This window comes from Micropterus dolomieu, linkage group LG09 (genome assembly GCF_021292245.1).
Source record: "Micropterus dolomieu isolate WLL.071019.BEF.003 ecotype Adirondacks linkage group LG09, ASM2129224v1, whole genome shotgun sequence".
Lineage (NCBI taxonomy): Eukaryota > Metazoa > Chordata > Actinopteri > Centrarchiformes > Centrarchidae > Micropterus > Micropterus dolomieu.
The window spans coordinates 6,152,539-6,178,121 of NC_060158.1; the positions used below are offsets into that span (position 1 = coordinate 6,152,539).

Genomic DNA, 25,583 nt, shown 5'->3' on the forward strand with positions numbered 1-25,583 from the left:
TTCAACACTGAACACTTCATCAAATCAGCGTTAAAATATCTTCTGCTCTTGTTCTAGTGAACCCAGTATTGTGCATCGCCACACACCCATAATCTGTCTGAGCCCTTATGTCCCCACCACTTTTGAACACAAAGTGACACCCTTGGTGAGGGGCCACCTTTTATCCAGGTTTTGTTTGAGGTGAGGCCCACAGTCTCAGATGGTTAAGACCATATAGTCTGTGGTTTAGCCTGCATAACCCGAGTGATAGCCTCTGTACCAGCTCTTTGACATGTTGGCTCCAGTTGTCCTCAGACCGGCCTGTCCTGCTCCCGCTGAAGGCGCCCTGGACGCCAGCCAATCGGGGCGGAGCCGGATATGACGTAGATTCTAGCGCAAGGAAGCCCCGGGACTGGCGCGCCAAATTTCAAAGGACTTCCTCCTGGGAGGAAGGGAGGCGAAAAGCTGCACCGAAGTCTGGCAAGCAACGGCGGATAAAATCCTGCAGAAACAATAAAATGTATGTAAACTTGACGAGTTAAACCCGCTGGTTGAGCAGTCGACGGCGTTTTGAGGAGAAACTCACATAAACTCGATGTGAAGCTGAGTTATTATTGTAAGTGGCAGCTTTGACTTTCATTCTGTCCTACAAGGAACTAACGTCAGCTAACTTAGCTTACTCCTGTTTCTGACTGACCGCAGAGCTACGCTTTATCACCTCTCTTATTGAGCTCTTATCTCACCGTTAATCGACGTGTGCTTGAGTAGATGTGAAGATTACACGAGGATAGATGCAGATGTTGCTCCTAAAAGGAGGTTTTGACCTGACAAGCCGATCATTTCGTGTCGGTTATTGTTTCTTGCTTTGTGTCGTGATCCCATGATTTGTCAGTGAGTCTTCGTGCAGACGTGCATGCGGTGCATTACTGCAGCTAGCTGAAGTTAACAAAGTGAAGTTGACAGTTTGTATGATCTGTTGTAAATTTAACATCTATATGTTTCTGCTTCTGTCTGACTTTAGATTCATTTTGAAATGGCAAAACGTGTTTTTGTGCTTTTATGTCGTCTGTAGTAAAGTAAATTAAATTTATAAAGTCTAAGCTTGGTTTTTTTTTCAGACACTAAGTAGAGCAATTAAGCAAAAGCCAGTTTTGCTTCAAGGACTTTTCTTTTGTTTTCTTTCAGATCAGACAGTCCTCAGCCGTTACACCCTGTCAGGCTTCCCACCTGTGAGGCAGCTGATGTCAATTGATGTCAGGAGCCTGGGATTTTAATCTCACTCACACACACATGCAGGCTCAGATGACAGCTGTTCAAACCTGAACATATTAAACGTCAGAAATCTTAAAGCTAAAAGTCACGGCTGTCAAGTTTTCTGGCAGGTTTACTTTTCAGGGTTTTGCTGTTTACTGCACCCTTTTGAATTAGCAGCACAGCAACACACAGGCTGTCCCCATTACTGAAGCTCTTTATTCTCAAATCCACCGTCTTATAGCCTCCTCTCCATGGGGGTTTGAGGTCTGTTTGAGTTTGAGCTCATAACACTGTGCAGACGCTCAATTCTACACTTCACCAACTTATACAGTTACTCTATATCTTCATTATTTATTCATGTATTCACAGCAGGACACAAGTCATCAGCTTTCCATACTAATGCAAGCATCTGTTGCTACAAGCTGCTGCACCTGCCTGTAACCTTCACAATCAGTGCTTCCACGCCTATTTTTTAGAATATTTTATCTTGCTTCAATTTAGCTTTATGAAATCAGTCAGCACTCTTTGGTTAAACCCAAATGCATTCACTTTAAGTGCTGTGCACTAGCAAATATTTGCATCACACAATGGAATACAACCTTCTGTAGCTCAGGGCCTGTCACAGATAGGGTTGTGGCCTCTGGGTTGAGCAGGTGAGGGCTTAGCGGTGGCAGACAATCAAACCCTTCAGTCATGCTGTCCGGGGTGCAGCCATGCTTCCAGTTGCTTCGGATCGGTTCGTCAGCTGGAGTCTCGGCGCGGGACCTGTACACGTTCAGGCCGACGCTGAGCCACTCTGTGTTCCGTCTGGGCCGGGCGGCGGAGCTGTGTGACGTCACGCTGGACTCTACGTCGGTGTCCCGAATCCACGCTGAGCTGCATGCAGAGAAGGAGGGGAGCGGAGGTGACGCAGCTGCACAGGAGGAGGGCTGGAGGGTCCACATCAAAGACAGGAGCAGTCATGGTGAGAGCAGGCCTGAGTCACACACACCTACAAGTCAAGATGAGACACACTCGCACCCCTAGACAGTCATTGTGGGAGAGAGGAAGAAGCAAAGTTACACACCCACTTACAGGAAATCTATGCTTCTACAGGAAAATACACTTTCCCACAGACACAAAGTGCAATTATTTGTGTGTGAGAAATAAAAAATGTAAAACAAGTCTTTGGCCCGCATACCCAGGATTGACAGGAATGCAGATACTAAGTGTTGTAGACTGGTGAAACAGCCTAACGCACATTTTTTGATGTGGGGGTGACACACACACACACACACACAGCCTTCTTCTGAATTACTAGGAGGAATACCAAAACACCTGCAGCCTGACAGGAGCCTAGCCACACAAACCAACACATACACGGCTATTAACTGCCCAAACGCAGCTGTAGACATTCACTCAAACACACACATTGAGATCTAATTGCATCTCTGAAACCTCAACTTTTTGGAAAACTTTTTAATTATCTCTCCCACCAGGACTTTTATTTTATCTAAATGGTTTAGAGTTGCAGAATTTTCCCCCGTAATCCTCCCAGTTAGATTTGTAAAAAAAAAAATCTTCTAAATTGAGTTTGATAGTGATGATAAAGAAGTAATTACAGAGCGTCTTACCTTTTCCTTTGTGAATTGGAGCATGAAGCATGACACCAGCTCTAAATTGATTATATAGAAATGAGAATGAATTCAAACCTACAGAGGAGTGACAAATTAAAGTAAAAGACCTACAGTGTATTATAAAGGGCCACAGCAGCTTCAGTGCTCCTTGGCACACATTCCCCAAATCTGTTTAACTGTACCAAAAGGATAAACAGCGTTCTTCAGGTACATATTCCCTTTTTTGGTGTTTTTTGATTAGGCCGAAGTCAAACACATCTGTCCACCATCTCCCATAGGTGTCCAGTTAGGATGAGGTCTGGTGACTGTGAAGGCGGTAGCACGTGATTCACACCATTTTCATACCTATCTAATTTTTCAGTGAGGTTGTGTAACCTGTTTGACACATCAACATTTGATCAGTTATTAATTTTTATCCCTTTTCTTTATTACCAGGATGTCTGTGATCAAAGTATGTTATTAAAATGTCAATAAAAGAATATAGAAAACAATAAGAATAATGTCATATCAGTCTTGGCAATCGCTTGCAATGTTATCTCAATTTGAATGAAAACTAATATCTGCTTTAACATGAACTGTCAATAACTGACCGGGGATCAGTGTAGGACAACAGGTTTAAAAGCTGCCATAACCAAACATTTCCTCCAAAAAAAAATCTGCCGCCTCCAATGTTTGCACAGAGCTCAGTGAGTCGACAGTATTTTTTTATTTATTTATTTTTGAGCCTTACCTCCTCGACTTATGGGCTCAACTAAGCTGTCAGAAAGTTGATTAATTGCTTAGTTGGACAGAAAATAAATTAAACGATTGTTTGATAACTGATCAGTCTAGTCCACTGACTTAATTGTAGGGATTTGCTGCTTTTCCTTGTCCAATTCAAAGTCGGACAGAGCAAACAATTTAAAATGTCACCTTGGGCTTTTAGAAATTGTTGTGGAGGAGGATACGAAATTAATCAATAACGAAAAAAAGTCTTTAGTTGCAGGCCAACTTTATAAAGAAATAAGACTTTACAGATATGACTTTTAGACATAGTTTTAAGCACATAGATTATGAGCCAGCAAAAACATATAATTAAGTTTGAAATGTATAGGTATTAAGAAAGTCAACAAAGACTTCTTCTTTCAGTCTCAAGTGGTCATTCACAGCCAAGAGCATTAAATCGATCAGATGTGAATGAAAAACAGGAGTAATAATGAGCAGAATGTTAAAGCAAATTCTATATTAAGAAGTACTTAGTGGGTTTGGGTCTTTATGTAGGTGTCAGGGACATGAGGGAAGTCAGAGATATTAGTCCGATAGTGTTAAGTGAAATCTGAAGTGCGCAGGAAGCAGTACAAGGTGAGGGAGGAGGAGATGAGAGTGTGCGTTGCGTCTTCGCTTAAGGCCGATAGACTGTGTCTGACAGGCTCCGAATCTAAACTGTGCTCTTACTGCCTAATTTTTCAAGTAATTTCACAGTCGGTTACACACATTTTTCATTCCTGCTATTAAAATTACATTTTAGTATTCACTGTGCATTTCTCATTTTGTGCTTTGCTGTCATGGCCATTTGATTGCCTTGTAGCCTTCCAGCTCTTCAATTCTGGGTCCATTTCACAGACTGTTTTACATTTACCCTCAATTCTGGAAGCTGTAAACACATTAATAGTCAACAAATAACTTTATTTTGAGGCTCAGCTTGCTTGATTTATTCTGTCTTGTTTATAGGATGTACATATATTAAAAAGTTATGTTTTGATTTTTCCCCAGGTGACTTTGCCTCCAGCTGCAACTATTGTTTGTTTTTTTTTGTTTGTTTTAACTGATCATGTGACTTAGAGGGTTTCCCAGCTTTACCTGTCTGTGCGGTCGAATGAGTCTCTAAACATCTTTTTGTGGGAGGAGCAACATACGGTGCTTATAGTGAAACATTCTGCAATAGATTTAATTTAAAGAAAATTAATCTTCTTAAATCTTCCTCTTTCTCTTGCATTGCTAGGCACCTGGGTCAATGAGGTCCGACTCCAGCCGGGCATCCTGTGGGAGCTCTCAGACAGCGACACGCTGGTCTTCGGTGGCCAGTCGGCTCCAGGGAGCCCAGAGTTCTACTTCCTCTTCCAGAAGGTCAAAGTTCGTCCGCTAGAATTTGATGCCATCACAATTCCAAAGGTAAACTTTGATTTGACAGAGATAGTTGGGTCTTTACTGCCTGATTCTGCAGAGTTTCAGTTCATTATTACAGATTTATAATGATGCTTCGCATACTGCAGCAAACAGATGAAGTCATAGATTGCACCGTTTCATATCTCTTTTAGTTTGGGATTAAACATCAAGTCTGGTCTTGTTCTGACTGCTTTGTGAAATATTAGTGTCAGTATGGTTTGCTTCAGCACAATTCAGACTTTCACAGCGGAACAAGGTTTTCCAATATAGCACCATGTTTTCTAAAAACAGTAACCAGTGTGTTAAAAACAACCAACCAAACATTTGAGTTTTTAAAGCTCTTCATCTTCAGAATGAAACAGTTGATTGGCTGTGTGCCACAGTCAGGGTAAGGAAGTCAGATAGAAGAGATGCACTAACCGATGTTGTTGTTTTATTTATTTTTCATGGGGTTTATTGACAACGAGGAAAATATAGAATGACACCATTCTTATCCTGTAATTAATTTCCCATTTTAAAGATATATGATAACATTTTTGTAATTTAATTGAAAAACTTGATCATTTATTAAGTGTAGAAATTGAACAGAAAAAGACAAATATATTAGTGAGGCAAACGTTTTTGAAACAAGTCTGCCAAAGAAACGATACCGGCACCTGATGGATATTTACATTTGACCTTTACAGCATTAACTTCTAATTTTTATTTTTATCTTGTCTCCAAGGCGGGCACCTTCTCCTCCGACTTACAGAACCGGATCAGAACCAATCTGGACCGAAAGGTGGCCACCAACCTGGACCTGTCCAAGCTGTCCATCAACCGGGCCACAGTCATCCTCAACTCCATCGGCAGTCTGAGTAAGATGAAGGGCAGCGCCTGGACCTTTAAGAGGAGCCACAGCCACGAGGGAACCGTCTCGGACCCCGGCTCCTCCTCCTCTCCACCTCTGGCCGTGGGCTTCGCCTCTCTGCTCCCTCCCTCCACACCTCCTTCGTTCTCCTCTTCAGCTTCAGTCCCTTCGACAAAGTCCCTCCAGCAGACCTCCAGGAACAGGAGGAAGTCGGCTCACACTGTGCTCCTCGAGGACGACAGCTCAGATGAGCCCAGAAGTCGAGGAGGTAAAGCTCAGCATAATACTTAAAAAAAAAACCCACTGCTGTCTTACTGAGCTTTCTGCAAACGTTGGAGGCTGCTATAAGGAAATGTGTATTTGGAAACTTTTAAAATGTGTTTTCTCCTGAACCCAGGTGAGTTAATGGAAAACAAGCGGTTATAAGTTTTGATGCAGACTGAGAAAATGAATGCAGAAAAATTGATTAATCACAGTTTTCAATGAATCAAAATCTAACAAAGTTAAAACAGCGGAAAAAGAGTAAATGAGTGAAATTGAGAATAATTGGGCAGCACTGCAGTCAGAGTCAAAGTTGTAGTTGGCTATTTAGCAATTTAGAGAAACCTGTCTCGCATACAAAAGCAGGCTTCTAAAAATGGAAATTCAGTGGAAAAAGTAGTGTAGGTGTGATTGCTGCTTCTTTACCATATTTTAAATGTTTTGTTCAGCTATAGCAGGAGTCATGGAGGACGGACAGAGAGCGAGGGGGAAGAAGAGGAGGCGGCTCTACAAGTCTGAGTCAGATGGTTTCAACTCTCCTCCTCTGCAGCTTCAGCCCAAGAGCCACAACGACGTCCCGAGGCCGCTGGAGGCCAAGCCCTTCCCCGTTGGCATCAGGACCATTGGCAGTTTCCACGGCGCCATGACGAACAGCAGACTCAACCACCAGCTCATCCAGACATCGTTCACCAACCCTGCTATTCACAAGCAAGAGGTGCAGACGATGCACCGGGTCCAGACGGTGATGCGCGGCAACATCGCAGCTTTCCGCCAACAGAAACCTGCCCACAGTTCTCCTACAGCGCAGAGAGGCAGGCGGAGGGCTCACAGCTCTCCGGTTTTCTCCCCTTTGGTGGTGGGAGGGGAGAACTATAGCCACGCCTCACCTTCAGTGAGGATCCGTACAGAGGAGCGAGGCAGAGTGCAGTTAAATAGATTTCACCATCCAGCAAGGTAAGACGTTTAAAGAGGCATAAATATCTTCGCCACCAACCAAGCCCCTTTTATTTATTTGTAAATGTTTTATGTGATGCGATTATTGCTGCTTTAGAATTCTTCTGAAGGCATAGGTTTGTTTTGTCCCACCTCTACTTGAAGTCTTACACAAAGAGGATTTAAAATTTCACAAAGTTTTTCAAAGCCAGAAGTGTCAAATATGTGAAGAAGAGAAATGCAAATTAACTGAGATATTGATGCCACCTTCCACTTTAAGTGTGATAACAACACATAGTTAATGTCCCACCTTAGTTTTATGTCTGAGACAGTTTTCTAACACAGTTGATCTCAGTGTGTGGATATCTACTGTATAAAAATGGGTTTAATTGTGAACTGATGGCTGATATAACAAGTAATGTAACTGATAAGCTATAAACCTATAAACTATCCTTAAGCAACTTGTCCCTTCCTTTTTTCCCTCTATCTCACCACCTTTTTTCTTTTCTCCTTGCAGCAAGCGACGTGGCCGCCCCAGAAAACACCCTCTCCCTCCCCGGCCTTCTCTGCCCTCTCCATCCTCCTCGTCCTCCTCTTCCACCTCCTCTGCGTCCTCATCCTCCGGCTCCTCCTCTTCCTCCTCTGAGGATGATGACGATGAGGAAGACGAGGAGGTGGCGACCGGGGTGGTGGAGCCCTGCGCGGCGCCGCAGTGTCGGCTGCCCCAGCAGGACACGGTGCAGTGGATCCAGTGCGACGTGTGCGACGCCTGGTACCACATAGACTGTCTGCACATCGACCGCAAGAAGCACGTCGACCCCAACGCTGACTTCCACTGCGGATGTCGCTGATATAACAGCAACCTAGTTTGTGACAGTAAAATAAAATGCTCCAGTTTAGACGTTCAAGTTACCTCACTTTTCTCCCTTAAATGTTTGTCCTTCAGGCGCACTTGTGGAAATCAACAGATTTCATTAAAGACAGGCTACTACTTTTTCTTCTAATGTCCACTGAGCTGTTCTATCTAAGCGTGCAGTGCTTTTCTCTCACCTCAACAGCAACGGGTGACAGCAAGAAAAATAGTTGCCTTCAGTTTTTACATCCAGATCTTCCCAAGTTTGAGGATTTGTGACCCAACATTCACACAGCTTCATCACAAACGTATTACCCACTCAGTTTCAGGGCTCGGGCTTTGGAGATAGAGGCAGAACTGTAATGAAATGTCTCAGGTCGGATTTCATCATGGCTTTTGAATGCCTCGAGAGATGCGATCAGTGCGGGAAAACATGATCTAGTGTTTCTGAGTACGCTCCCACCGAGGCTGTTGTTGACCAGCGGGCAGGCAGCAGCAAGATTAATGAAATGTTGCAGATCAGGCTGCCACAGCAGGAGTCTACAAAGGGCGATTGAGCTTTCTTGATGTGTCAGTGCAGCCACATTGACTGTTTTAGTGATCAGGCCAGCTTTTTAGGGCAGAATAGTGCCTTCAGTGATCCCCAACCCCTTCCCCCAAGTGATAATAAAAATGTTTTGGTACAGCTTTCCTGGGTGGCAGCTGCTGTCTAGGAGTGGGCGTGTGATGTTTCAAGACAATTAAACTCCAGGAAATGTCAACAGACTTCTATTGTTGCTGCTGATGAGAGGTGCTCTGGGGATGATAATCAAATGTTTGAAGGCACTTCTTGCAGAAGCAGCTGCTGGATTTGGAGGGTGGATGTGTGTACTGTGGGACTGTGTTGTTAAAAGATGTCTGAGTGCAGCCTGGGAGTGTGGCTGCTACTGGTTTGGGGAGATTCATTACCAGTGAAATGTCATGAAATGTTCTCTGCTGATTTCGCAGGATAAACAGAAATGATATCATCGTCTCTGCTTGGTGGGTTGAGACTTGATGTCACAGATGATTTTACAGTCTTCTCTTCAGATCAGTCTCCACCTTAAGAGTCTCATCACACTACTGAACTCTTGGGCCAGAGTGGTGTCCTGGGTGAAACGGCTGAACTTGACTGAACTGTTCTCCACTACTGAACAGTAGATGTTCACGTATGTTTGCTCAAGAGCTGCTTGAGTAAGATCAAATCAAAATGTGGAGCTCCAAATTCTCTTAAGCACCTTTCCATTATTTAATTCTGAATTATAAGTCTGGTTGGCTCACCTGGACAAAAACTCTCTCTTTGTAATTAGAGGAGTAAACATTTTACCTTCTGGCACACTTGTTCAATCTCTGTAATAGTTCTTATCCAAAGCTCTTTAGAGAATATAGTCTGGGGAGTTTACTTATTTTTTTTACTTTGGTCATACCACTATGGCAGACCTGCAGTTTTTTGAGTGAGAGGAAAATGGGAGGAAATGTAGAAAGTCTTGAGCAATACATTAGAAAAAAAAAAAAAACTTTAAAAAACTATTTCTTGAACTTGTTAATGGCATGTTATGACTAATGATTGCTTTCTGCAATGTCAAATCAGATTTTCTCCATCTTTGGCTTTACTGAAGCTTAGAGACTGATTACACAGTGACTCTTGTGCTACTTCACTGCCTTCTCTCGGCAGGATGGTTAGCTGCGCTAACTAAATCATTGCTCAAGTAGCTGTTGAGAAGAAAACATCTGATAACTGGGTTGGGTTCAGTTCATTTCCAATCCAAAACAGTGTTTGTGAGATCCATAAACCCGTGTTTAATGTAGTTAATAAATGTAGTGTTGCTAGACATACAGCTCTTAGTTTCACTTGAAATAATTTAATTGACACTTTGAGGTTTTGACAGAATATCACCATGATAACAACCTACACTTTTTAAATTGTATTTAAGGTTACGTCACCTCACTGCAGTAATACAAGATCAATTATATAGGAATTAATCTAATAGCCTAATACAATAATACAGATTGTAAGGACCTGTTTGGACCTGTTGACCAGTTGTTACTGAAATGTAAAAAAAAAAAAACGTTTTTGAGTTTTCTGTGTTGATCTTAAGTCTGTTGTATTCTGGTTTTGTATGTCTTAATTGTCTAAATTTATTTTCTTTGCAGTTTCATCTGCCTGTAAAGACGCACATGTTGCATATTGTTTTTGTCTCAAATGTTGAGCTCTAAAGATATTTAAATGTCTGTCTGTTATCCAAGCTTGACTCAAAGAGAAGCGCCATCTTCACCGCATCACTTATTTTGGTTGCAGCGTCATGCTGTGTGCACCTTTTTTCTCCCCTCTTTAAATTTGCGTGCCAAACAGTTGTAAAGGTCTTTTAAAACGATGTTTTCCCAAACTACAGTTACAGTTAAATGATCTGCAATGTGCAGCCGGTGAGATACTTTATAATTGGCAAGAAGGTAAATTTGGCAGTGTGATAGAAACTGTAACAACCAGAAACATTGAGAAAAGGCAATTTTCAGTGCAAATTACTACTGAAGCCTCAGCTCATTTAATGTGTCACACGGCTGTTTGTATCCTAAAGTTAAAGATACTGTCAACATTTTGAGGCAATGCAGATGGACAGTTTTAAGAACATCCTGAGGTTGACAGTGGAGCTGCAATAGTTGATTAATAGATTAACCATTTGTAAAAAAAATGTAATCGATTAATTATTTGTTATTTATTGAGCAAAAAGGCCAAAAATAAGATGAAGAATCTGCTGCTTTTCTGTTATGAATAATTTTAAATTTATTCTCTTTGGGTGTTTTGTTGAACAAAACAAGCCATTTCAAGAGATTATCTGACTGTCGGGGTAATTGTAATTTGTAATTCACAATATTTTGATAGTAGAAATAACTAAAATAATGGACATTTAATCATAATTGAAAATAATTGTTAGCTGCAAACCTGGATTTATAACAGTGAAGCTTCCAATAGCTGATATTTCATCGTGATCAAAATCCACAACACTTCACTTTACGTAACGACAAATAAATGAACAGTCAACTTCATTCATGTTTGACGAATATCAAACTTCCCTGCCGTATTTATAAACTGCTGTTATGATAACGAAACAAGCATCGTCAAAGTCATCAGTTGAACACCAGTTGACTACTGTCTGATATTTGATAAATCAGCCTTTCATATTGATAACCACATGACTAACAGTTCTTTGCAGAGCTGCAGTATTTGCCATGTGCATTGCCTCAAAGACAAACAACTTACATCCTTTAAGGCCAAGATTGATCATTGCACTGTTGTGATCACGTCACTGTCTCAGTATTTCATTTGTGCCATCTGCAAAAGCAAAACCTATAGAGCCTTCAAGCATTGACAATTTTTACTCAGTTAATTATTCTGTGTAAATAGTGTTAAAATCCCTAAATACTGGACTCTTAAGAAGAAAGCACCCTTAGAAATGAGGTCAGACATCTTTATTCAAAGGAATTGTTTTCTAAATCAGGGCACATTTCATAGATCAGTTTTTCGCAAAGCTCCAAAGCAGAGGTTCACAGGACTTTGTTTTTTTTTCATTTTTTTTTTCACACTGCCTTCACTTTAATTATCACATTGAAATGCAGAAACACAGCACAGTTTGACATTGTTGGTTTTGCCGGGTTGTACAGAATTAAACCAATTGTCATACTTCTCTGAGATGCTGTCAGCATCAAAGTTATCAGGGAAGAAATAAAGAATATTCAGAAAATGTATCTTTGCATTGTCTGTTTTATCTTCACAGCTAAACTCTTTTCTGTTCCCGAAGAACATATCCAAAGTCTGTGATTTAAAACACATTTCATTTATTATAGATTCTTCTTACGCATCCAGCTCTAGTCGTGATTGATGAAACATTGATATAAGAAATTTACATTTTGTTTTCCTCCAGTCTTTTGGCAGCGATGTGATAAATCTGGTTGTTATTTTCATTGTTGTTTTCTTTGAAACAATCACAGCAGAGTATGAGTCAACAAGCAAAGGCAACATCCTTATAATTGAAGCCCATTTTTCTCATCTTTTTTTTTTTTTTTTTTTACTTAATAATGGATTTGTCTTATCTGGGTTCTCCATGCATACAGTTATATGTATTCATAGAATTACTGCTTACAGCACTTCTGGCTTGATGGTTTAAAGAGAAGACAACCGTGTGCAGTTATGATACATTGACCTGCTGACACATGGACACAGATACACATGGATATTTTAATGCAGATTACATTTCTATTATACTTGTGTATTTTACATAAAGTCCAACATGTAAAATACCTTTAGGACTTAGTGCCATATACACACTCGCTCCTCATTCACTCACTCTTGTTGCATGGAAGCTAAATAATTATGCAGTGTACAGTAGTTGAAATAATTTGGCTTGATTTATTTCCTGGTATATTATGCATGCACATAACATTACATAAAATAAATAGAATGTGCAAATAACGTACAAACATACTTAACTATACATACCCTAAAGTAAATTGGCTTGTATGCACAAGCAGATTAACGGGTGCGCCTGCACATACATGCTAAATGACCTAAATCCATATACTTACCTGCATCCTTACATACAGCCATACTTACACACACACACACACACACACATCTAAATGCAATTTAATAGTTAATGTCTATATTCAACCCCCTCATTCCCTCCCTAGTAAGTCCCTACCACCACCCCGAGATTCAACAGCTAGGGGACCTTCTGACCAACAGCTTATGGTCTTTCCCTTAGCATAATGAGATCGTGCAACCGAGAGCTCTAATTATTGTTTGATGCGCAGACAGAGGAACCTGAGAAATGTCATTTAGCAGGCACAATAAGGGGCAGCAAGGAGTCTCCTTGTTTAGAATTTCTGAGAAAGATTCGGTGACTTGTAACCAAAAGGACTTTTTCAGGGCATTCACAAAACATGAAGAAAAGTATTGCATCTATGCAGCCTTGTAAAGAAAGTTTATGAGGAGATGTTTCTAACTTGATCAAGTGTTTTATTCTAGGTGTTAAATAAGTTCTACGTACGAATCTTAAGTGAATGGCTTAGTGATTAGTATTATAAAAAAAGTATTTCCAAGCTATTTCAGGAGAATAGAGCTTAAATAAGTTTGAATAGCAATTGGTTTATAGGAGCTTTACATTTTTTGGCAACACATGGTTTTTACCGTTCCTTTGGTGTGATTATTGAACAGTTGATTTGTAAGCTCATGTTTTGGGAGTTTGGAGCCCCATGGATCTTCATGCACCTTTAAGACAGAACGGAGCCTCAAGGATAGAAAAAACAGAAGGATTGTGCATTCCTTGTGTGTCTTGTGTTTGGGTGTGCAGTCTTTCGGGTGGACCAGTATCTGTCTTAGCGCGTTCTTGGGTTTAAAAAACACAGGGATGTGGTGTGTGTTGAAAATCCTCCTGAGTTTCTCTGATACTCGAGACACGTATAGAATCACAATGTTGTGTTTACTCTTCTTTTGCTCATCACCTGTATTGTTGGTGGCTCCTGGATTGTGTGGCTATTTTCACAAAGTACCAGTTTGTAAATCCATAAGCTTTAAGTGCGTCTTCTCTCGGGCTTGGGCACTTGTTGGTGCATATGAATAGTTTGACTTAAAAAAAAGCTTACTAAAGTTACTTGATGAATGTTTTTTTGTTTTACTTTTCACTTATGTTATTTAATAGTTATGAAGCTGTTATGAAACTTTCTGTCAGTTAAAAAAAGTTTAAAGATTAAACTGATTTGATAGTGTAATTACTATTAACTCAAATGAGCTTTCATATTTGGCGATGATAAATTCTATATGTATACATAATCCATCATATGTTTTGAAGGCAATTATCCACATTTAATATTTCTTCTTTTTCAAATACCTCTTGTTATTCTGAAAAAAAGAAATATGTACAATATATCAATATCTGAAGCTAATAGAAACTAAGAGGTAGTACGAAACTGCAGTTGGGTTAACTTTGAACTTTTGTCCCTACAAAATGTGCAGGGGTTCTTCAGTGTATTTTAGGTTGTGCTGGTGTTGGATGGATGAGAAAAGTAAAATATAAAGGGTTTTTATTTCAAAACTGAAGGAAATAGACTTAAAATAACCAACAATTTCAGAGTTTTTTTCCTGAGGTGGCTTGCTGTCATTTTAGAGTGTAGTAAAGATTCACTATCTCTTTTTAGAGCAAAATAAGACCTGAATATATATACACACAGACACACACAGCACACACACACAGGTTTTGAAGTCATTCTATATTCAGTATGATGCAGCGTATTTGTAACTCACGACTCAGGAACCCTATTATACACTCATGGACCAGTGGGTAGATATAGAGGGAGACGGAGAGATTGTGGAGCTGAAATGCCCACTGTCTTGACCTGCAAAGGTGGAGGGAGACAATTACATTTGTCCGAACTGTTTCCATAGCAACATTCCCCTCTCTCTCTGTATTTTTTTTGAGGTGGGGAGGGAGGAGTGGGGGAATGGGGCTGCAAGAAGCCACTCAGCACTGATGATGATGCATGAACTGAGACAGAAAGAGGGCGAAAAACCGATTCTGTTCATTTGAAACTGAGGTGGAGAGAGTGGAGGTGTAATATGTGTGTGTGCGTAATGGGTTACAGATATATGACACACACCAGTAATAAGTGAGGGTGTTTCCATCTTGTTCTTGATGCTGGTAAAGGGGGAGGTGAAATCAGAGGACTGAAAACTGTAAAGCCCATATTCCTCATCCAGCAAGTATCTGGCCAGTCACACACACACACACACACACTGCAGCCACACTCTGGGTTGCATGAGATTCTGCTGTTACACTGATGGAAAAGAGGTCACGTCAAGCCACCAGAATGTGGCTATGAATATATTTTAACCTACTGCAACAAAATACCTGTTCCTGGATATCAATGCATCAGTTAGTAACTAATAACCTGATGCTGGGAGACAGCATAATTAAATACACCAAAATTGTGAAAAACCTGTCTCACATGCCAGAAAATAATATTGTATTAGTAAAACTAAACGGAGACACTTTAAAATTGATTTCAGCCTTTTGGGGTGTGAATATTGGGCAATGCACATAGAGGACTTGTTGTCCATTCTTTGAGAGGACTGGTGTTAACACTTCCTTGAAAAACGCGTTGTGATTAATCTTCTTCGAAACATGGAATATGCAACCTCCTGTATTATGGATGAAGCTACTGATATGTTAAAATACAGATAAACATCATTATGTATTATTGATTTCCTTTATAGAATCTGCATTGATCACAAAGGAGAAATAGTAATAACATTTTTAAGCTTTAGAAATATTACAGTTTTGCACTTCCACAATGTTGGTGGAGTCACTAGAGCCAGATCTTTAAAAGAATGGTCAAGATTGATGCAGCAGTGGCCAAGAAATATCTTGACTTTCAGAGTCTGCTATTGGTTAAGCTAAAAAATGCGGAATCCTACAATTTCCATAATGCAACTCAATTGCATATTTCATTTGATCATCCCAGCCCCCTAAATCACACCCCACGCCAGCAGTTTTTAACTTTCTACTTTCACCAGCTGAGTAGTACTCCTTGTGATAAACTGAACGTCATGTTTAAAATCAGTGGAGTAAGAAAAAAAGAGAAAACATTTGGACAAGCAAGCGATGGCCATTTTCGTGCAAGTTGAAAGAAATCTTTTTTCTTATTTTCAGTTGTTGTTTCCTCATGGGCCAGCAGGGAGCAGTGTCGGCCTGGCACAGTCCAGCGGACACCCACAGAGGACAGTACGCAGGCAGCAGAGGATGAACACAGAGAGACGAATGTGTGCAGCCACTCCCTGCACATTACACCCAGAATGGAAATCATAGGTATTCATTATCCCTCTCAGAGAGCAGAGCCAATCTTATTTTGAATACTTGTGAGTGTGTGTAGAGTCAGTAGTGGGAAGTGTTAGTGGGCAGGTGTTTTTATATATCTCTATCTATATATATATCTCTATCTATCTATCTATCTATCTATCTATCTATCTATCTATATATATATCTATATCTATCTATCTATCTATCTATATATATATATATCTATATATATATAGATATATATATCTCTCTCTCTCTCTATATATATATATATATATATATATATATATATATATATATATATGTGGGAGATGTTTATACGTGTAGGTGTGTGTGTTACAGGCGGTCTTTCTACTGGCTGAGCCCTAATAGGATCTCAGGAGCAGCTGTCGATTCGTCCTAATAGCCTCTCACTTTTACATTTTGCTCTTCTCTCCTCTCTTCTTGCCTCCTCTCCTTTCATCTTCTCTCCCGGTTTCTACTATCCTCTCATCTCCTTGTTGTCTTTCTCCTCCCCTCTCTGTTTCACTTTGTTTCCTCTCTTCTCTTTTCTCTCTTCTCTTCTCTCTCTGTTTCCTCTCTCATCTCCTCTCTTTATGTTTACTTCCTCTCCTTTTGTCTCCTCTCATCTCTTTGTTATCTTTCTCCTCAAAGATCATCTTTTAGAAAAGAGAAAGTAATATTTTCTATCCTCATTTCCCTTATCCTTTCCTCTCCTTGTCTCTTTTCTCCTCATCTATCTTTTCATCTCGTGTAATTTCCCCTCCTCCCCTTACTTCCACTCTTCTTTCCTTCCTTCTTCTTTCATCTCCTTTCTTGTCGCCTCTCCTTGTGCCTCCTCTCCTCTCCTTGTCCTCCTTCTCCTTACCGCTCTTCTCCTCTCATAGTGTCCTCTCTCCTATCATTTCCTTATTTTTCCTCTCTCTCTTCTCCTTGTTTCACCTCACCTGTTCTTTCCTGCTCTCTCTTCTACTTTCATCTCTACTCCTTTCATTCTCTATCCTCTCCTCTTCTCTCTCATTCAAATCCATTTTTCTCCTTAAACTTACCTTTTTGTTCACCTATTCCATTCTGTTTCCTCCACCCAAACTCGATCAATGACGGTCTTCTTTCACTCCTTTCTCTCTCTTTTACTCCCCCCCTCCCTCTTTTTCTCAGTCTCTCAGTCTTTTCCCCCCTTCAGCTCACAGGAAATGAGATTCTGGCTTATTGGCTTATTTCCATCTGTCCCCAGTTTGACCTTTGCACGTCTCTCTCTCTCTCTCTCTCTCTCTCTCTCTCTCTCTCTCTCACACACACACACACACACACACCTAGCCACCCACTAACACACACACACACAGTCATACAAACACTCAAGTCATTTCCCCCCAGACATGCACTTCTCTTACTGACGACACACACTCAAGACACTCACACACCCTCTTGCCTATATGCACACTGTTACAAATTCCAGCATAAAACGACAACCACACACACTCAGACACTTCACTTTTCCACCCACCCACCAACACACACACACACACACACACTCGAACAGGCACCACTTCATTCCACTACATTGTTTCACCTCACAAATCACTCTAAATTGGCTCCAGCCAAAGAACACACAACCTCTCAAAACCTTTTAATAACGTCATCAATCATTTCCCTTTGACTTTGCATTGGCAACACCAGCTCTATAAGTGGCCTGAAAGTAGGTTATGATTTAAGGGGGCCCCAAGCTACAGCAGGGGCCCCCCAAAAGCTCTGAATTAATTGGTCTTTCATCTTGCGCTACATGGTCTTATATATGCCAGACACAGACTCTGTTGGGAGAGGAGCAACAACTTCATTCCAGATATATATTTTTCTCACTTTTGTTTTACAGACATGAAAAGTAAAGTTCATTCATGTGCTGTCAGAGTGAAGGGAGAAAAAGATGAACAACAGAAGACATTCAATAAAGATATCTGCAGCCTCACAAAATGATTAATGCTGCAGAATATAATTAAACAAATGATTGTGTTTTAAAGGAAAAGTGGGTCACATATCAGATTTGCCGCTCTACCATCAGTTTATAACCCAAATGTATATAATCCAACGGGGGTTTAATCTACAGCAAGTTCATAAAATATTTTATTGCAAAAGCAACATGCTCTTGCTGCTACAGCTCCAAAAGTCTCCAGCTGTACAGAAAGAAATGAGAAAAGTTTTTACCACAAGAATTTATAGTCTCAATAGCTAGAATTTCACTTTTTGTATCTGGTGGCGATTCTGAAAAGAATTGTTCCATTAAGAAGATATTAAAGTTTAAACTGGTTTATGTATAGGGAGCTTTACCTTGATTGACAGCCCACTAAGATTTCAACACTGAGCTGTAGTTGTCGGATCTTGTCCTACCTCAGCTTCAACTAGACTCCACATAGAGATATATATTGTGGAACAACACTGGGGAAAACCCTCTGTTGCCCATGAAGTAATTAATTTTACATTGCTGACAGTACAAACCACACTTGGTTCACAGTAAACGCAGTAGAACTGGTTGTTAGCATGAGCAGTAATTACCAGTGCAGAAAAGACAGAAATGCTGCATCCCAGTTCAGAGGCTGCAACCACATAAAGATTTAATACATCATAACGTATGAATAAGGTTTGTCCCAACAAATGTAGACACATTGAAATGCAGCCTTCTTTGTCCAAATTCGATAGACACAACTTTTGCACTGCTGTATTTCCTACAACGATATGATTCTCATCAACTTGTAAAATTGCAAAAACTTGCTTAAGTTAATGACTGTTTTTTACACTTTGATGGCCATTTGAGGGAAATTTAATGACGATAAACTTATTTATATACTTACGAATTGGCAAGCATCACTTGTTCACAAGCATTGCAGTTGCCTCTGTGAGATTCAAATTTAATCTGGGGAGATGGTGCAGGTTCAGGAGGACATATTTGCAAGTATAGTTAGAGAAAATCACTAACACTTCCTCCAAAATAATAGGTCTTCCCACTCCCAACCTGCCAGCCCTCATTACAGTTTTTCTCAATTGCTTAAACACTATAACCAGGCTTTTGAACTAAAATGTCATAACCATAACTCTAATTCTTCAAAAAGAACACGCATTTCTCTAAACTCTACATACAAATCCCTTCATTTCTCATTGCCTGCACCATGAGGTTATTGGGAGAGAACAACATTCAATATTGTTCACTCAAGTCAGCACAGGTTGAGCTCAATTAGCACACAGCTACCCAGATGGAAACACAAACAGTCGAAATTGATAACACACCAATCAGAAGCTTCAGTAGATATATAAAAGGACCAGAGTCAGTTCATTCAGTTTTGGAACAATGGATCCAGAGAGATGTGAAGGAAAAGGTAGAGAAGACACCATAGAGGAGAAGGAGGAAGATAAGGAGGAAGAGCAATATGGCGAGGAGTAAGAGGTGAAGGAAGAGGAACAGTAGGAGTTGGAGGAGGAGATTGGATAGGAGGAAGATGAAGAGTAGGAGGAGGCGGAGCAGGAGTATGGAGTATGTTTAGTGTGTTGTACTGTACAGTACATTAAGGAATAAAAAATGTGTAAATGTTTACATTTGTTGTTTCTTTTGTGTTCATCATGTGAAAAGGTTTTTGAGGGGGAGAATCACAAGCAACATTTCTTATAACAGTTTGCAGTATTGTTTTGAATTTATCTCACCAGTGTGAAAGACTGTGTCATAGTGTGTGTGTTTTTGAGGGCTTGTGTGTTATGTCTGAGGGCAAAGTTTGGTTTTTCAGCAAGATTGAATGGTTTTGAGTGGAGTTTCATTTTGACCTGAAAATAGGATGTTTGGGGAATTGGGTGAGAAGTTGTGAATTTGTGTTTAGAGTTTTGAGAAAAAGAGGAATCATTTCAAGAAATGTGTTTAAGCATTTGAGAAAAACTGCCACTGCTCACAGAGCAACTAACATAGTACAAAATCCCACCTCTCAACTCGTGCTTCACCCTTCTCCCATCTGGCTGTAGATACAGACAGCTGCTCTACAAAAAGGCACGCTTTGGGAAAAGTTTTGTAACCTGAACTATAAGAGCGTTAAACTCACAGACAAGTTAATGTCTAATATCTACATATGTATATATGTGTACATTGTCTGTACATGTGTACTATATGTAGTTTATGTGTAGAATTCATGTTGAAGGTGCTCGCTTTCTACAGACTGTGAAAAAAAATTTCCTCCACTGAGGACAATAAAGAATTAATCTGAATCTGAATCTAAGGCAGCTAATCAAACTTCCTCAAAAGAGAAAAGACATCATACTGCGCATTAATGATCATTTACATAAAAGAGCACTGATCAAATTAGGGTGTGGATAAAACAAATAACTCAAGGATTACCATCTTAGGTTCTTGAATGACAAGTTGATATCACAGATAGAGTCTGAATTTGAATAACAGTACGTGAAAACATCATGAAGTAATGACTCTTTGATTGGTGAATAAACTCTTCCATAAACTCTTCCGGCGCGTGACCTTTGTCATTGTGTCCCTCGTCCCTCCCGTCTGCTTCCTGTCATCTCATCGCTATCAAACGAGAATATCTGACATTCCTGCTTCAGTGATCAACACTAAAGGGTGTCTGTATGAATGAGACAGATAGACAATTTAGTCTGCATCACTTTGTTGATCCAACAGGAAGCTCCAGCAGAAACAGATCCTCAGGAGAGTTTGCAGCTCTGCTCAGCACATCCCGAGAGTGTCTCACTACAGGCTCTGATCTAGAATAGACTTTCCTGTGAGGCAGAAACATGGCTTTCCAGTGTAGGGGGACATCAGCAAATTAGCAAGACAAAGAAACCCAAGGCTGAACATGTTAAATTGAATTAATATTTCAAAGGGGAAACTCTCCCTCGGATATGCTCTCTTATCATCAATCTGTGATGTTCAGCTCATCCCATAAATTATTTTGCAATAAACTCCACTCATTTTTGTTGAACCCCCCTTGCTAATGTTAACCTACTAACATTACTAGATTGGTTAGTTGATTTTAAGTCATACTGAAAAAAAAAAGGTAAAAGTTTGATTTAGAAAATTTGACACTTTGCTGCGCCCTAGATGGATAGATGACTTTGAGAGAGTTGGAGTTGGAGAAAGACGAGCAGACAGAGAGATGAAATAGATGAAGAGAGTGAAAAAAGAGTGAACATAATGGAACAATCCCAGTTCGTGTCCAGTGTGCCCAGCTCTGGTTTGTTAACGGTGTCTGTTTCGGACCTGTTAAGGTGCAGCCTGATAGCTGTGGGGACACACGAGTCTCTGTGGCAATTATCTGTCAGTCTGCTGCAGGATGAGCTGCTCAGACACTGAAGCCACTGCAGAACTTTGCAACTAAGTGGTTTGGCGCTGCAAACAACTCAGCTCAGTCTGCTTGGAGGGACAAGAAGCAGTTAGTATGCGCAGCGCCAGCAACAGTGCATCTCCAAAATGTCTTCTTTGGAAAGATTTAGATAAAATAGTTGGGTTATTTCACTGACAGTCATGTACTTCTTACAGGTCCAGCTTGTCACATAAATAATAAATGTTTTCTATCCGGGTAGACAGCAACATCAGATAATTATCATAAAAGTGATTAGCAGGCAGATCACAAGTTAGTAACTAGTTGGATTTTACTCATTTTGTGTAATTTTGTCATGAAAAGATATACTTTTAAAATGCAAGTTAACAGTATATGTGACTCACATACATTAACACACACACGCACACACACTAACTTTACACTACATTTATACAATAACTGCTGTTATAATTATCTTTTTATAATCTTCAGACATTTTATGACTTTATTGGGCAGTGACAGTAGAGAGATGATAGGGAATGAAATGACTTAGAGATGGAGAATGACCTTAACAACTATAGCCATCAAGGGAGTTGCTGTTCAGAATAAATATTATTGAGATTTGGCAGTCAGCAGAGACTCCAGGAAGTCACTGCTCACGGCCATAAAACAGTGAACTTTTACACTCTGTACAGATTAAACAAAGAGATATACAATGTTAATTATGAACTTTAGAAGTGCTTGTGGGTGGATTTTGTTTCCTTTGACCAGGGCCAAGCTAGCTGTTTTCAGTCTTTATGCTAAGCTAAGTGAACTGGCTGCTGGCTACAGCTACATAGTTACTGTCGAATATGAGATTGGTATCTAACTATATGCAAGAATGTTGCATGTTCCAAAACATTAATCTATTCCTTTAATAAACAGCACATATCCTGGCTGCGTACTCAGAAACTTTGCTTTTTCAAACATGTGCTCACTCTGGAATTGTATACACATGCTGTGCATCTTTACACCTACATTATGTGTTGTTGTCTATATGGAGACATAAACCAAGCTCCACTGGGTCTCCACCACCTGGCATCATTGCTAACTTCAACTGCCATTCTGCCATATTTCTTATTGTTTGTGAAGTAAATATATTCTCCCCCATTAATCCCCATCTATTTTTGACAGTTTGAGCCTGGCAGTTTGGTCCTCCTTTCCTTTAGGTGACCGACAGTGTCAGTTGTCTTTTACAACAATAACATCAACATCAAATGGCCGTACTGGAAGTTTTTGCTGGACTAAGATAATCAGTTTAGATAAGCTGTCTGTTTATGCTGGATAGAAGCACAATATCTTCCTTATACAATATTTGAAAGATTTTGCTGATACTCATGACACTGGAGACAACTGCAAATACAGACTGTATGAGTCATCCAGCGCCACCATTTGAGAGAGACAGTCTTTCAAACAAGGGCCAGATGATGGTATCTTTGATGAGGACTGCGTCTCATTTCTGGTTGACATATTGGAAAAAATCAGTACTAGAGATACGTAATGATACAAATCACTCAAATCTATGCTTTGTGTTATAGAACAGTATACCTGAACCATCCCTGTGCCTCGAGGGATCACGTATGACAGATAAAAGCAAAGTAAACAGAGCAGGAGATTGGGAGAAAAGGCAGGTAAAGCTATTTTAAAATAAACAAACCAGGCAGGAGCGTGATCAGGTCCTTTCCGCTTAGTGGACACTCTGCCTGCTGTCCTTTATCCTCTAGTGTCCCATTAAGTCGGGGAAGAAACGTGGAAGAGAGAAGCACTGACGGCGCAGTGTGATGCCAAAAAGCAAACAAGTAAGCTGGCACTTGCAGACCACTCAGGCATCAGGATAATAAGGACCTTTCAACAATACTTGGTTGTTTTCCTCAAATTTAGTCTGTTTCCAACAATTCGCAAGAGAAGTTCAAATACAGAAAAGGTTCTCGCCAATGGTGCAATTGCATCTGGCAAACAAAGGCAGTGCTGTCCCCCAATTGCCTTTTGTGTGCAGCTGGGTAAGGCATCAATTACTGTCAAAACCATTTCAATGGTGGATGAGCAGCAGTGTCTGATTGATACAACTGTTATGATAACATTGTACTGTTAGACTACCTTTTATGTGGTGATAGCTAAAGGGTAGTCTGGGGGACAAAGTCAAGCAGGGAGAAGAAAGAAAGAAAGCGAGAGAAGGGGGGGGGGGGCAAAGAGAGCGGGATGATGGATTAATTGAATAGAATTACATTTCCATTTTCTCTGAGGAAGTCGGAAGGGACAGATCGCCACAAGAGAAGAATGAACGAGATAGGAAAGAGGAAGGTATTCGATGGAATTAAGAAAATGAGACTGACGAAACAGAGAGACTGAGAACAGGAAGAAAGAGAGAAAGATAGACAGACACGGAGAGAAAAACTGTAGCAATAAAGACTATGATAGTATGAGACACAAAAGCCCGTTCAGACATGCACTTTATTCTGTAAACTGCTGGCAGTACAGATTATTATTATTACATTAAGTGGGATGATTTTAAATCCATGGTGAAGAGGGATCAGGTGTCTTTATTTTGTTTATTTACTGATTTTTTGTGGATGTGCATTAATATGATGTAATAATATAGGCCTACTGTATAATGTGAGAATTTATACAGTTTAGGCTATAATTATATGAATTATCTTGGTTGTCTATTCTAATGGATCTCCAAATTTCAGCTTGAGTCATCTTAAATCTATTCAAATAACCAGATGGCTGGATGTTTTTCTCCCACTGTTGTACAAATAAAAAAAATGCTAATCCTTGTGTCCAAGCTGCCTAAACTTTTATTAGCCACAAAAATCAAAGCTCTTCTGACACACTGAGAAAGATAGACTTTTGTTTTTAAATGATGAGATTATTCTGACAATCATCTGTTTTTACTTTTATTGTAAAAAATGTGTCCATCGTTTTATTGTCTCAATGAATCTCTCTAACCTGAATTATGAAGACCTTAAGTAGCATCAAGGCACCTTTGTTTGTTTATCTATCCTACATGAATCCCCTGTACTTAACTTTAGCTAAACTGGACATTTTCCCCCCATGATCATGCTTGCTCTGCTATATGACACCAGGACTGCCTGACCCACAGTTTGAGAACCACAGGTCTCTCTGTAAATATTAAATGCTGATACATGTAATACAGTTTAGTGTGTTTGTACAGCCCTTGTATAATTAAGGGTTAAGCTTTTTATTTTTGTTTGGCATAGGGGAATTAGCCTAATTAATTAAATTGCTCATATCATTGGAATTGTATAATGATGATATGATTATATCATGTTATTGTTTTATAATGTTATGTTTACCAATTGTAACTACAAAACCTCAATGAGTTTGTTTTTGTAAATTCAATTGGTAATTCAATTGAGCTATGGCTACAGACATGGTACATTTCTGTTTTATTTCAAATCAACTCAAATTGAGTTGAACCGAACTCGTCTAAACCAAACTGATCTGAACGAAATTGAAACAAAAGTGAACTGAATTGAACTGACTTGAATTGAACAACCGAGACACCAACTGAAACAGCAACTGAGACAAAAAAGCAAGACACCAGGCGCACGCGCGCACACACACACACACACACACACACACACACACACACACACTCATTAAAGACATTAAAGCTTTATGATAGTTGCTGGTGAGGGTGAATCACAGTGTATTAACAGACGTCACTGAGCAGCTAGTGACCGGCTGCAGCGGAATATGGCCGCGTGCGTGTGTCAGATAAAGTGGCTCCGTAATTGGACGAGACAGTTTAATGGCTTCGCTGCAGCCATTTTGGGGTCAGCCGGTGAGATGGGTGAGCTGGGGCTCGCCGGAGGTTCGGAGATTAAAACACCGGCAGAGCTGAAATGACGTGACCCGCTTTGACATGGCAGGTGAACACGTTTGATGCACAAATTCAATTTCAGACCCATAAACTACAAAGATTGTGCTGTTATTGCTTTTGTTGCCTATTCGAAGTCTCTCTATCTCATCCTCGCGCACCTTGCTGTGATGAAAGATTTCTGATGCTCACACACAACTGAAACAGCGCGCACACACACACACCTGCACAGATAATACACACCTTTTGATGCACAAACACACTCTATGCCTACACAGCTGCAAACAGACACACACACACACACACTCACACTCAACTTCAAGAGTGAAACTAAAAGTCCCACACATATACAGCTTTCATAAACTCTGTTTCCTTCCACACTCCACACATATAATCTCTTCCTCACAGACACACACTTGGATATTTTCTGACACACACACAGCCATCACTCACTCAGCAGTGCTGCACAGCGGGTGGCTGGCAATCTTCTTCAGGCTTCAGACCACAGGTGGTAAACCAAACAATCAGCAGTTCCCAACGCGATATCAGAGCAAACTGTCCTCACGCAGCTCAATTGACTTTCCTGTGACAGTGCAGGAAACAGGGTTTTATATTTTTGCGTTTAGTGACAACTTGGA

The 25,583-nt window shown here is 40.2% G+C and overlaps 1 protein-coding gene across 2 annotated transcripts; it reads left to right on the forward strand.

The window, feature by feature from the left end:
• The first annotated feature begins 403 nt into the window (after nucleotides 1-403).
• On the forward strand, nucleotides 404-11,651 carry tcf19l (transcription factor 19 (SC1), like). 2 transcript variants are annotated; one of them, XM_046059394.1, is made up of 6 exons: nucleotides 404-499; nucleotides 1,165-2,197; nucleotides 4,831-5,000; nucleotides 5,719-6,112; nucleotides 6,555-7,059; nucleotides 7,556-11,651. In XM_046059394.1, the coding sequence occupies exons 2-6, from the start codon at nucleotides 1,927-1,929 to the stop codon at nucleotides 7,887-7,889; spliced, it is 1,674 nt and encodes a 557-aa protein (XP_045915350.1). In that variant the 5' UTR covers nucleotides 404-499; nucleotides 1,165-1,926; the 3' UTR covers nucleotides 7,890-11,651. The 2 variants fall into 2 exon arrangements, with proteins under 2 accessions (XP_045915350.1, XP_045915349.1); XM_046059393.1 differs by having other exon boundaries at nucleotides 408-595.
• Nucleotides 11,652-25,583: the final 13,932 nt, after the last annotated feature.